At 37.0% G+C, this 13,971-nt stretch overlaps 1 protein-coding gene across 7 annotated transcripts in view; it reads right to left on the bottom strand.

Moving 5' to 3' along the window:
* Positions 1-13,971, bottom strand: part of GALNT11 (polypeptide N-acetylgalactosaminyltransferase 11) — a 54,494-nt gene that overhangs the window by 26,692 nt on the left and 13,831 nt on the right. For 5 of the 7 annotated variants that reach the window (XR_011505495.1, XR_011505491.1, XM_014828975.3 and 2 more), the window contains one exon: positions 1,170-1,505. Coding sequence is in view for 4 of the 7 variants with exons in the window: in XM_014828975.3 (XP_014684461.1) it covers positions 1,170-1,467 (298 nt within the window). In the remaining 3 variants the exon portion in view is untranslated. Of the gene's footprint in view, positions 1-1,169; positions 1,506-1,638; positions 1,782-13,971 lie in introns of those variants that run through there. The other 2 variants (XR_011505496.1, XM_014828977.3) reach the window with 2 other exon arrangements.

The following is a 13,971-nucleotide window of genomic DNA, read 5'->3' as shown; positions in this document are numbered from 1 at the left end:
AATAGTTTTTTCTGTGTATTCTTTAGGATCTTTTATAAAGAATTTAGTTTTTCAGTTAGGCAATTTGGGTTTGTCACTTCAAATACTTACAATTCTCTCATTACTACTTTAAAGGCAAATGCAAAGTTCATTCAAAATGGTAAACTCAATGTTATTTCCTTATAAAAGTTTTAGCAAAATAACTAGGAATAAATTAAAAAATGAGAAATTTTCCCATTAATGCTTTGTAAATGTCTAAATGGCTGTTTGGAAAAGACTGGAAGATGTGTTTTATAAAAATTGAAGCAAGTATTAGCTTCCATTTTTTCCTCATATAATTTTAAATACTTTTCACTTCATGTATTTGATTTTATTTTTTTGAAACTATGATCAAATTTTTTAAATGTTTTAACATTTTCTTTATATTCTGTGGCTCCTTCAATCTCTCAAAATCTTTTACTACACACTTTTACTCCTAAATTACTTACTTATGTTTTTATGACAAGATCAAAGTTCTTTTTTTAAGCTTTAAAGATAACCAAAATGGTTCATTTATCCTTTAAGATAAAATTTGCTAAAACCAGGACTCTAGTATTCAAAGTAATGAAAGACATATACAGTAGATTCTTGTTTCCAAATTGAACAGAATATATTTTTGAAGGAAAAAAATTTCTATTTTATGCTAAGTATTTATAAGCTCCTATACTTAGTAAATATATTCCAATACCTTAATACTTCTTATAGGTAGAAATCTTACCAAATATAAGCAATCTCAGCTTACTTCTAAATCTGGTTTATGTTCTGTTTTAATTAACTCTGCCTTTCAAAATATGTTAAATATAGTCAAGTAACCTTTTGATCATTTCTTTCCCTTATTAAATAATGCTAGCAATTAAAAACTTCCCCCATAGGTTCCACCTTCTTTCCAGCCACTTAATTTTTCACTCTTTTCCTCATTCTGGACCTTATTAGTTTCTCCCAAGTCCATAAAATACTGAAGTCAGAATTGGACAAATTAGAATATAACTCCTGAGTGCAAAAATCATTGGACTTCAGCCAATTCACGAACAAAATACATCAGTAGGGGGAAAAATACATTTCTAATCCCCTGAGCAACACCTGATTTAAATAATTAAACTTCCAATGATTACATACTTTGACACGCTACAGCAAAAATCAAATACACTTACCCAATTCAGAAGAGAATTTCACGTTGTCTTTTTCTGAATCTTCAATATGATTATTATCTATCATATCATCAATTTTGTTTACTTTGAACTGTGATTCTAATACTCGACTTGGACCTCGAGTGAAACGGGGATAGAACTTTTTGGGGAAAGGTCCATGGGGCCCAGACCCCTTGATGGGCACATTCCTAAGTGGCTGAGTCACTTCACTGAAGTTGAAATACACAAAAAGCAAAACCGTCCAGGTCGCAGATGTAAAAAGGCATCCGTAACAGAAATATCGAACTGTGACACTTCCCATGATAGACCTAGCATAGCTGAGGGGACATTTTCAATTTCCTGAAAGAGAAGGATAGATATATTAGACACTTTAGCACACTTGTAAATCATCCACCAAGTTCACATTCACTGTTTTCCAAACCACCAAGCACCACTTCTGAACTAGTTACTTAGGATCCCTATGCATACATACCGTTAATAAAGATTCAAATATAAGAAGACATATGGATAGCACCGAATAAAAAAATACAGGGATTCAACAATTAAAACCAAAGACCAATGTGTTAATGCTCAGAAAACCAATGGCTGCAAAACAGCTGACTTACTCATTTGTTCATGTTAATGAATAATTCTTCACCTTTGTTCTGGACTGCTTTCAGAAAGCTCGGTAATTTTTTTCAGGTTCTAACTTCTCATGAGGAAAACGTAAGTACTACATGTGTCACGATGGTACATCTAAGGTCCCTTCCAACTGCAAAGTTACAACTCTTTTAACTCAAGGATCTTAAAATCTGTTATTAAAAATAAACAACTTGAAAAAATAGTTCTACTTTCCAAAGATTAAACCTGCCCTAATGCCTACTCTTGATTCAACAATTACATTTCAGATTTATAACTGAAAGACTTCAAAATAGAATTCTATTTTCCCTCTCCTTATGATGCCCTGTAAACAAAATGGCCCTGAACAGCAATTCTTTCCGAAGCTTGTCTTCGGAGGAGGCCTCACACAACTTGCTGAGGAATCTTTGTAAAGGGCCCAATGCACACAAAAAACAGCCTCACTGAACAGTTTTGCAGAGAAACCCTGTATATATACACACAGAAGAAATCTACAAAGCAATACTGCCTCTACATTATTTATTTCCATACTATGAAATAATTAAAAAAATATGATCCCCTCAAAGTCAGGACAAAGCAAGTCAGCATCAGTAAGCCCCACTTCAAAAATCAAGGTGTTTTGTACAATGTTACGTAAGCCTAGAAGACAGTAGACAGCTCAATTTCTTATCTGCCAACCAAGAACTATTATTTCTTTCACTACATGTCAATTCAAAAGCTTTAGAAACAAAAGAAACCACCACCACCACCAGCACCCAAACAGAAACTCCCACCACAGTAATACCAGAAGGGCAGCTGGAAATAACTGCAGCAGAAAAGGAAAGTCAGGCACCAATGAAAGTGCTGTCATGTCAGCTGTTAGCGCTTTTTTAATTAAAGACATGCACAAAAAAGCAACCACTTTATTTAGAAGTGGAAGAAAACGTTCTCTGAGCAAAGTGAATGGAGCCAACAAAGCAAATGAAGAGTCAAAGAAAGTTGTAAATTTGCAACTTGCAACAAAAATGTTGCAAAGAATACAGAGTAGAGACATTTAGGTAAAACATTAGATTTCAACTAAAACAGACATTGAAACTTCCTAAAATATGTGCTTTGGGGACAGGCAAGAAACAAGCAAGCAAACATCAAAAATAAAAGTACTTCTTTCTCAAAAGGCCATGAAATCCTGAAGTTCAAGACTAAGTGTACAGGTTGCTCAATTCCATAAGGAGCTGTGCATCTAAGGAGGCGTCCCCTCTTCAACAGATGTACAATGACATTTCTATTTAGATTGTTTTCCTCAAACCACTCCAGGCCTTCCCATTTCCATCTTGGCCTCCTTAACTCGGAACACAGAAAGGAAAGGGACCAAGAGGGAAAGCCAGCCAATCCCTTCTCCAGTCACTGGGAAGTGAGAGGTCACGAATGAGGGGCTATTCCATCAAGCAGCTCGAACAACTGGTGGACACTCAGACATTCGGCTCACATCTTTTTCTTTATTCCAAATCCCACCAGCATGTCGGGCAATGTCCAGAACCCTTCAAAACTCTAGCTTCAACATCTCATGCATGTTCCTCTTATAACCTTCACCCATATTCTACTTAAGCAGCCCTGCCCCGACCCTTGACTTCATCATCACCAAGACCTGATTTAAGGACCTCTCAAGCCTTAAAAACCTCCCTCTGACCACTACCCTCACTTTGCCACTCTGACCCACACTGCAACTACTCTTCAACCTCACTGCAGGCAAAGCCTCGACACTCCACTCCCCTTCTCTTACAGCTTACATTTCGTTTCTGTCCCCAGCCACACACCCCTTAAAGGCTTTACAGCCATGCACTGCTTAAGACTGGAATATGTTCTAAGAAATGTGTTAGGTGATTTAGGCCTTGTGCAAACTCATAAGAGTGTACTGAAAGAGAACAAAATTTACCACCCCAAAATATGTCTTATTTAACATGAAGATTATTTTAGGCTGATTATTTTTAAGAAATAAAAGACAAAGTTTTTCTACTCCCCCTTTAACTGACTAAAAGAATTCAAATTAAAAAACCTCTCTCAGGAGAAGAGCTATCACCTTAGCATAACACAATCTGGGTGGTAGACAGGGAGGCACCCAGAAAAGCCTGTTTGTTGGCTCCCCCCGTGCTCCTCTGTTTCTGTGTGGCCAAATACTTGTTTTCCAAATGTTTGCTCCTTTTCACCTTCCAGTGAATTCCTTCATTTCCTTTGAAGTCCCTGCCTCTCCCCAACCCAACATCTTTGGTCTTTAGCTGAAGATGGTATTTAAGGTGAGGGCTTCAGCCATTTTGCCAAGTTACTTGATTTTCCTGGGTTTCTCCCATGTACACATTGTTACACTTTTGTTTTTCTCCTGTTAATCTGCCTCATGTCAATTTAATTCTCAGACCAATGAGAAGAACATGGAAGGGTAGAGGAAAATTTCTTCCTCCCCTATAGCCCTTACACAAACCTAGATGGTATAGCCTACTGCACACCTAGGCCATACGGTACTAATCTCATGGGACACCATCATAAACGTGGTCCACTGCTGACCAAAATGTTATGTGGCACCTGACTATACTTCCTTCCTTATCTAGTTTGGAACTTGATGTTGGATAATATTAGAAAGTGGTAAGTGCTAAAGAGAAAAAATAACGTGCGGAAGAGTGATACGAAGTAGAAGAGGGTATGTGAGGTTTCCGGTAGGTGGCTAAGGAAGGCCTCACTGAGAAGGTGACAGCCAAGTTGAGGCCTGAACAAAATGAAGTTGTGCGCACTGCAAACACCCAGGGAAGACACATCCAGGAGTGGGCAGGGAGGGCCAAAGCAAAGGCCCTCAAGAAGCGGTGTACCTCGTGAGGCCAGAGAGCTTGCATCATATAGAACAAACGCTCTGATCACAAGACAATTAAGTTAAAAAATAATCAAAGGCAAAAAGATAACTAGAAAATCAGAGAACGTCTAAATGGAAATTAGAAATTATTTAGAACTAAATAGTGAAAATACTACTTTTCAAAACCTATGAGATACAGCAAAAGCCAAATTTATAGCCTGGGATGCTAATGTTAAAAAAGACAGCCCACAAATTATGAATTTAGAAAAATATAATTGAATAAATCCAACAAAAATGAAGAAAACAATAACTGTGTCAGGAATTAACAGAAAATAAAGATGAAACGATAACAAAAGCCAAAGGCTGGTTCTTCGAAAAGGTCAATAAGGGCCAGTCCCATGGCCTAGTGGTTAAGTTCAGTGAACTGTTTCAGCAGCCCGGGTTTGGTTCCCAGGCTCAGACCTACACCACTTGTCGGTGGCCATGCTGTGGTGGAGAATCACATACAAAACAGAGGAAGACTGGCACAGATGTTAGCTCAGGGCAAATCTTCCTCAGCAAAAAAAAAAAAAAAAAAAAAGATAACATTAACAAAGCACTGGCAAGACAAATCAAGAAAACAGAGGGGAAGTAGAAATAAACAACAACAAAAATGAAAAAGAGGGCACGAATAGATGCAGATTAAAAACAAAAGTGGTATGGGGCCGGCTTGGTGGCTAGTGGTTAAGTTCCTGTGCTCTGATTCAGCAGCCTGGGGTTTCCAGGTTCCAATCCCCCGCACTAGACCTACATACCACTTGCCAAGCCATGCTGTGGCAGGCGTCTCACATATAAAACAGAAGAAGATGGGCACAGATGTTAGCTCAGGGCCACTCTTCCTCAGCAAAAAGAGAAGGATCAGCGGCAGATGTTAGCTCAGAGTTAATCTTCCTCACCAAAAATAACTAACTAACTAAATAAATAAAAGTACTGTTCATAAGCCAAAAGTTGGTTCTTTAAAAGGATCAGTAAAATTAACTAAGCACTGGCAAGACTAATCAAGAAAAAAGAGAGAGAGCCAGCCCTGATGGTCTAGTGGCTAAAGTTCAGCGCTCTCACAGCTTCAGGGGCCCAGGTTCAGTTCGCAGGTGTGGAACCACACCACCTGTCCGTCAGTTGCCATGCCGTGGAGGTGGCTCACATGGAAGGACTAGAAGGACTTAGAACTAGGAGATACAGCCACACACTGGGGTTTTAGGGAGGGGGAAAAAAGAAATGGAATTCCAGAATTTCTAAAGAAGAAACAAAGGAAAAAGAGAGAAAGGAGAAATAAAGCAAAAAATGAAAAAGAGGGCATAAATATAGATGAAGCTTAAAAATAAAAGTGTTGTTCATAAATTTAGGTAAAATGGATAAACTCCTAGAAAAACATAAATGCACAACACTGACTGGAAAATCAGGAAACTTGGATGGCTTTATAGTCCTTTCGAAGATTAAACCATTACAAAAACATTTCTAGACAGTTTTACAAGTGAGTTCTATCAAACATTTGAGGAACAAATGATTCTAGTCTTATATGACTGCCTCCAAAGAACAGAAAAAGAGGAAACATTCCCCATCTCATTTTCTGAGGCTATTATGACCCTGATATCAAAGCAAGGACAGTATAAGGAAGGAATATTAAAGACAATCTCAGAGAGATTATGAAGATCTTAAAGAAAACATTAAAACCGAAACCAACAACGTTTTTAAAAATGAACACATCATGAACAAGTTGTATGTACTTCAGGAATACAAGGCTGGTTCAGTATTTGAAAACCTATTACTATTATCCACTATCTTAAAAAATTTTTAAAAACATATGATTTGATCAGTGGAGATAAAGAGTTTATTAAAACTCAACACTTGGGGCCAGCTGGCTCTGTGGCCGAGTGGTTAAGTTTGCGCGCTCGGCTGCGGCGGCCCAGGGTTCGGGTCCTGGGTGCGGACATGGCACCACTCGTCAGGCCACGTTGAGGTGGTGTCGCACATCCCACAACTGGAAGGACCTGCAACTAAGATATACAACTATGTATGGGGGCGGGGTTGGGGAGATAAAGCAGAAAGAAAAAAAAAAGATTGGCAACAGTTGTTAGCCCAGGTGCCAATCCTTAAAATTCAACACTCAATTCTTAGCAAACTAGGAATACGGAAATCTTTAACCCAAAAAAGTGAATCTCCGAAAATCTTACAACAAAAATGATACTCCATGGTGAAACGATAAAATTATTTTCTTTAAAAACAGGAATAAGATAAGGATGCCGACATGACTATTTATATTACACTACCGTAAATATAATATTGGAAGCAACAGTTCCAAAACACAGGAATCCCTGGCGAGTTTATATTCCTGGAGCTCTGTGCCAAATATGCTAAAACCAGAATTTGCAGAGGTAGAGTTAAGCAGTCTGTAGCTTTAATAAGCTTCCTAGTTAACTCTGATATACAGCCAGATTTGGGAACCAACAGTATAATGAAAAGCCAAGATTAAGTTCTAATCCCATTCTCTCTATACTATGTAACTTTGGAAAAACTACCAAATTTCCTTAGCATTATTTTCATCAATTATATTATTGGATACTCAGATTTATTTTTTTTTTTTCCCCTGCTTTATCTCCCCAACCCCCCCCCCCCGTACATAGTTGTATATCATAGTTGCAGGTCCTTCTAGTTGTGGGATGTGGGACGCCGCCTCAACGTGGCCTGACGAGTGGTGCCACGTCCGCACCCAGGACCCGAACCCTGGGCCGCCGCACCGGAGCGTGTGAGCTTAACCACTCGGCCACGGAGCCGGCCCCTGGATACTCAGATTTAAATGAAATACTTAGAATTATATGAGATAATATATGTAAAGCATCAGGTACAATGATTAACACACAAACACAATGATCTGCACTAGACCAAGATAATCTCCACAAAGACCATGGCTGGCTTTTGTTGTTGTTTGCTTGTTCACTGTATTCCCTTCACTTAGCACAATAAGTGGCACATAGAAGATGCTGGAAAATATTTACAGAATGAAAGAATATAGTAGAAATTCAATGTTAACTTTTTCCTCCTCATTAGGTCTAAATTTAATATATGAATGGTATAGATGACCTTACAATGTAGGTCATTCCTTACAATGACCCATAAGTCCCTGCATAATCTGGCATTTACCTCTCTGACCATATCTCCCACTACTTCCCTCCTTATTCATTTCGTCCTAGACACAGGACTCCTTATGTGTCAATCATATTCCCACTCAGGGATTATAAGTGGGTTCTTCCCTCTGCCTAGAATACTTTTCATCCCAGCTGACTTCACCTCTGTTGACTCTTTGCTCAAATATCACTTTCTCAATAAGGCTCGATCTAAATTACCGTAAGTAAAACTGCAACTCAAGCACCAAACACTAGGACTTCTGATCTTCCCCACTGCATGCAACTTCCCACCTTCTTACACGCTACATAATTACTTACTCATTACATTTACTATTTATTGTCTATCTCTCCCCTACTAGAATGTAACCTTCATCAGAGCAAAACCTTTTGTCTGTTCTATTTCATGCAGTATCTTCTGAATTTATAACAAAATCTGGCAATAGCAAACATTTAATAAATATTTGTTGAAATTAATGAAAAAATTACTGTAACAGAGTTATCAATATGCTTGCAAAATGCTGGGAATTTCTAATGTATTACTATTCTGTTTGAGCCAAGTAATACCTTAATGCTATGCATGGAGATCATGACTACCTTATTTCAACAGCAGTATGAAAATGAGGTAAGACAACAGCTGTATTTATTATTAGAAAAGGTACAAAAAACAACAGCCTCTCATTGTCCAATTTCACAAATTAAATATAGGTCTCTGTGACAGAAACAGGAGACTACTCTCCACTTTGTCACTGCATGATCTTAGGTTCTCTCTTGGCTGCCAGCACCTAAGGGCAAAATCAAAGTTTTCTCCTCAAGACTTTACCCATAGGATTTGGCAAACTGTTCAGATTCTTCACAGAGTACCCCTGGCTCAACCTCTCCCCAACAGCTCAACATCAAGAGTCCTTGTCTTCTGAAGTGTAAAACGTATTAATTCTCAAGGTGGCAGGGGCAGGAAAGATATATTTTAAAAAGAATCGATGTGTCTCTACTTTAAAATCATAACATTTAGCTCTACAACATTCAGCAAAACTTAAAAATTCCAATTTTCAGATAGACTCTTATTTTATATTCGCAGAAATAGAAAGAACGTTTTCATAAGTTCAGGAATTATTTGCAACTCTATCAGGTAAATATTATTTTCCTCAAGCCATACTATGATAATTCTTTAGAGACCATTTTTTATGTCGTGAATCAATATACTAAATTAAGGTACCTATAAAAATGAGAGAAATTTATGAAATCAGTCATTTCTTTTATATAATTAACCAAAATAGTCTTCAGAAGCAAGAAAGATACTATCAGTTTTTAGACAAGGTCAAGGAGATAACACCCAAATATGAAGAAAGTGCAAAGAAATAAGATGCTTGTTAGTTAATAAAATAATAGGTTCTTAACTGCTTAAGAAATTAAAACATCCAAACAAAAATCAAGAGCTGAAATTTTCATCTAACCTATGCTAATGATTAATGAATCCAGCATCTATACAATAAAGTCTTTTTGCTTTTACTGTTTGCTATTCCTTCTATGGGCAATTACCACGGCTTCAAGATCCAAGGCTGAAAGCCTTCAAAAGGAGGGTCAAAGCAAACATTTAAAGTTAGTTAATACAAAACAACTAGTGAACAAATTCTTTCAATCATAAACTTGAATAGTTAATAAAACCAAAACTTCAGCACTTAGATATCAACATAACACATTTTTCAAAAGTTAAATGAATAAAAGGCTAACCAGCTGTGTACATGAGTTCTCACTGAGACAAGGCGGTATAGTTTCATGTTTTTCCCTAGTCACAGTCTAGTAATTGCTCAGGGACAGGTGCCCTGTAAGCTGAAGAGTCAGGGTTTTGTCAGGGAGGTACAGAAGAATGGGGAGAGGTATATGCAACGTGCACATACCTGAACAAATAGAAAGATGTACCATACTCATGAATAGACCCCAAATCATAAATATGTCAGTTTTCCCTAAGTTAACTTATAAATGTTACACAATCATGTCAAAAATACAAGCAGATTTTTTTTTCTGGAGCTAGACAAGCTGATTATAGAGTTCACTTGGAAAAGAATGAACAAGCAGGGAATAGCCAAGCAAACCCTGAAGAAGAACAAGGAGAGGGTGAGCGGATGCTTGAAACCACAGACAGTATCAAACTCTATACATACTGTGTTTTTTCCTATACATACAAACCTATGATAAAGTTTAACTTGGAAACTGGGCACAGTAAGAAATTAACAACAATACCTAACGATAAAATAGAACAATTATAACAATATACTCTAAGAAAATTTATGTGAATGTGGTCTTTCTCTCTCTCAAAATATCTTATACTGTACTCACTCTTCTTCTTGTGATGATGTGAGATGATACAACGCCTACGTGATAATATGAAGTGAGGTGAATGATGCAGGTATTGGGAGGTAGCGTTATTTTGGACCACGGTTGACCTAGGGCAACTGAAATGGCGGAAAGTGAAACTGTTAGTAAGGGGGGACTACTATATAAATAAAGATAACATCACAAGCCAGTGAGGAAATGAACAACTTTTTGCTAAATGGTGTTGGGACAACTGTTTAGCCATATGGAAAAGGATACACTAGAGTCCCTTCCTCACACCATTCAACTGGATACATCTGATGTGACTTCGATATTTAAATATAAAAGATGAAACCACAAATACTAGAAGAAAACAAGGGTAAATTCCTGTACTATCTGGAAGTGGGCAAACTTTTCTAGCTATGACTGAAAATTCAGAAACAATATCGGAAAAGATAGATAAACTAGATTACATAAAAACAAAGCAAAAAAAAGAGAGAGCAAAAGATACTAAAAGAAAAGTAAAAAAGAAAAATGAGAAAATAGAAAAAATACTTGCAACCTGGCTCATAGACAAAAAGGCAGTATCTCCCTATTAGTTACCTATTGTGTACAACAGATTACCACAAACTTAGTGGCTTAAAACAACACAAATGTACTACCTCACAATTTCTGAGAATCAAGAGTCTGAGCATAGCTTAAACAGATCATCTGCTCAGGGTCTCAGAAGGCTTCAAGCTAAGCATCAGTCAAGCTGCATTCTCATCTGGAGGCCTGACTGGGGAAGAACTGCTACCAAACTCAGCAAGGTTTGTTGGCAGAATTCATTTCCTTGTGACCGTTTGACAGACAGGCCCTGGCTTTTTAATGGCTGTCTGCTGGAGGCTGCCCTTAGACCCTACAGGTTGCCTGCAGCTCCTTGCCACATGGGCTTCACCAACATGGTCCCTAACTTCATTAAGCTGACAATGAGGAATCCCTTACTCCAGCCTGCTTAAGACGGATTCTTATATAACATAATATGGTCACAGGAGTGACATCCTATCATCTTTGCCATATAACCTAAACTTACTAAGAAACTGACATTCTATCACCCTCACCATATTCTACTAGTTAAAAGCAAGTCCTGGGGCTGGCCCCGTGGCCGAGTGGTTAAGTTTGCACACTCAGCTTCAGCAGCCCAAGGTTCACCAGTTCGGACCCTGGGTGCAGACCTAGCACCGCTCAAGCCGTGGTGTGGCGGGTCCACAGAGAGGAACTAGAACAACCTACAACCAGGATATACAATTACGCACTGGGGCTTTGGGGAGAGGAAAAAAAAAGCAAGTCCTAGGTCTCACCCTTACTCACAGGGAAGGAACAACACAAAGTGAGGGAACTAGGTGTCAGGAAATCACTGAGGATCACCTTAGGGTCTCATCAGTCTCGAATAAAAGATTCTAACAATAAAGAAAAGGACCAACCACCCTATAGACCATTCACAGAAAGAGAAACACAAACGGTTCCTAACTGTATGAAAAAATGATCAACCTTGCTCATAATACGAGAAATGCAAATTAAAACCACACTGAGATACCATTTTGCACTTGTTTGATTTATAAAAATCCAAAAGCGTGACAACACATTCTGACAGTGGGGCTACAGAGAAACTCTCACATGTGGTATAGCTTTTACGCAGGGCAATTTGGCCACATCTAGTAAAACTACATATGCATTTAACCCTTTGACCTAGCCGTATCACTCCTCAGAGTTTATCCCACAAGGGTAAAAAAGGGAAACAATGTATGTACAAGGCTATTCACTACCGGACTATCTGTAATAGTAAGAGGCTGGAATCAATCCAATTGATTAGTTTGAATAGTTTGTTCAATTGGTTGAACAAACTAAGAAATATCCACACCACAGAATAACACGCAGCTGTAAAAAAGGAAAGAGAAATATCTCCAAATATTACTGTGGCTTAAATGCTAAGATATGTTGTCAGGTGAAAAAAGTAAGATAGAGAAGAGTATATATAGAATTCTATATATAAATATATCTACATACACACACTTAACTGCTTATATTATAAAACAAAGGAAGGATAAAGCAAAGGAAGGATAAAGCAAAGGAAGGATAAAGCAAAGGAAGGACAAGGCATAATATTGAGTTGGTTTCTAGCATTCCCCATAAACCATAAAAAAAAAAAGTTGATACCCATTAGGAGGGAGGAAAATAGAATAGAGAGGCAGGATTAAAAGCAAGACTTCATCTTTATAGGTGAAGGGCAGCCCTGCACTACAATGCAATCCAGGAAACCAGTAAAATGTGTATACAAAAATACGCAAATAACAATTTAAGCACATAGCTTTAGTCTGTTCAAAAACCAAACTTATTATCGCTACTGTTAGTATCTACTGTTGTTATATCAAAATGCTTTTTGGCAAACTACATAGGTCAGAGAGGTCTAAAATCTCACAAGATCTCACTCAATATAAATTCCATCATCATTATCAGATTAGAGTTGAGGGGTATTTCTCAATGGCACAACAGTTGGAGCGAGGAAGACCCATTCTGAGAAGCTTTTTTCAGAGTCATTTTCTATCAACAAAGAACAAAGTGCAGAGTACACACTAGCTTCTAAAGTATGCTCCATAAAGTAAATTACATAAAGCTGACTAAAACAATGCCTGTTATGCAATGTCACTCTAAAGATAATTTAAATCATTCCATGCATCTTCCACTCATAGATTATTAAATGTACTAAACAATGTCACATTTTTCTTCTAAAAATCATTAAATAATCCTAAAGATAAGGCTATTACTAGGAACACAGTAGGAGCTACATGCTAGATACTACGCAAAGTGCCAGAAATTAATATTTTAAACTCTGTCATTATGCTAAAAAATCAGAAAATACAGATGAATAAAAAGTTAAAAATTAAAAACCACCTGAAATCTCACCACTATTAATGTTTTGCTACAAATTCTGCTACTTATTTTTAATCTCTCTATACTATCTATATAAAATGTTATACTGCTATTGGAAATTACCAAAAACTAAATTTAATAGACTCAGATTATTGGCATAATGCATAATTTTCTGTTTACTTTTCTTCATTTAAAATACTTTTTACAAAGAATATGTATTTCTTTAATAATCAAGGTAAAAAAATTCTTAGGAAAAAATTTCCTAACTTAAATATATAGGAAGAAATTTGGAGAGGATTACATATTTAAAGGCTTTGAATGAAGTATGATGGCCTCTTCTTTTAACCTCAGAAGCAAAGAGGATTTTAGCACACTAAAAGGAAGAAATATTTTAATTCTATTAATTTGTTAAAAATTTGAGAATAAAATTTGAACACTGAGCAAATATTCTAAAAGCACAAGTAAAAAACTGTTTTTCCTCTATGAACCATTATCTGGTCTGTAATTCATATGCCTCTTTTAACATCCATCTTTTTTTACTAAAAGACTAAGACAATTCTGTTTAACTGAACAGAACAGCTGTCATTTTTCTTTACTACAAAATAATTTTCAAAATACTTAATGAAGTTTAAAACGTCTTTCTTTAAATGTTAAATATTTACCTTTCAGTAGTTTCCAGCTATTTTCTCATCAGTATACTCTATATTCCAAACTGTCAGACAGCAAACTTTTTTAGCTTTTTCCATAAAAGAGACATATTCATTTTTTAACTCAGCTACAGCCATGTGAGTACAAATATTGATTTACAACAGTGCCCTTCCTACACACCCCGGTGAAATTACCAGGTGATGACAACACACAAATACAATTATTCCTTCTCACTCCTTATCCACCTTGGAAGACTAGAAGAAAACACTGCCACCAACATCTTTCATAATTACAAATAAGGAGATTATTGAATTAGGAAAGGTTCAGAGCAAATTCCAGACAT

The sequence above is a fragment of the Equus asinus genome, chromosome 1 (assembly GCF_041296235.1).
Source record: "Equus asinus isolate D_3611 breed Donkey chromosome 1, EquAss-T2T_v2, whole genome shotgun sequence".
NCBI classification, from domain to species: Eukaryota; Metazoa; Chordata; class Mammalia; order Perissodactyla; family Equidae; genus Equus; species Equus asinus.
Note: the sequence above shows the minus strand (reverse complement) of the source record. Positions and strands in the feature narration are given on the sequence as shown.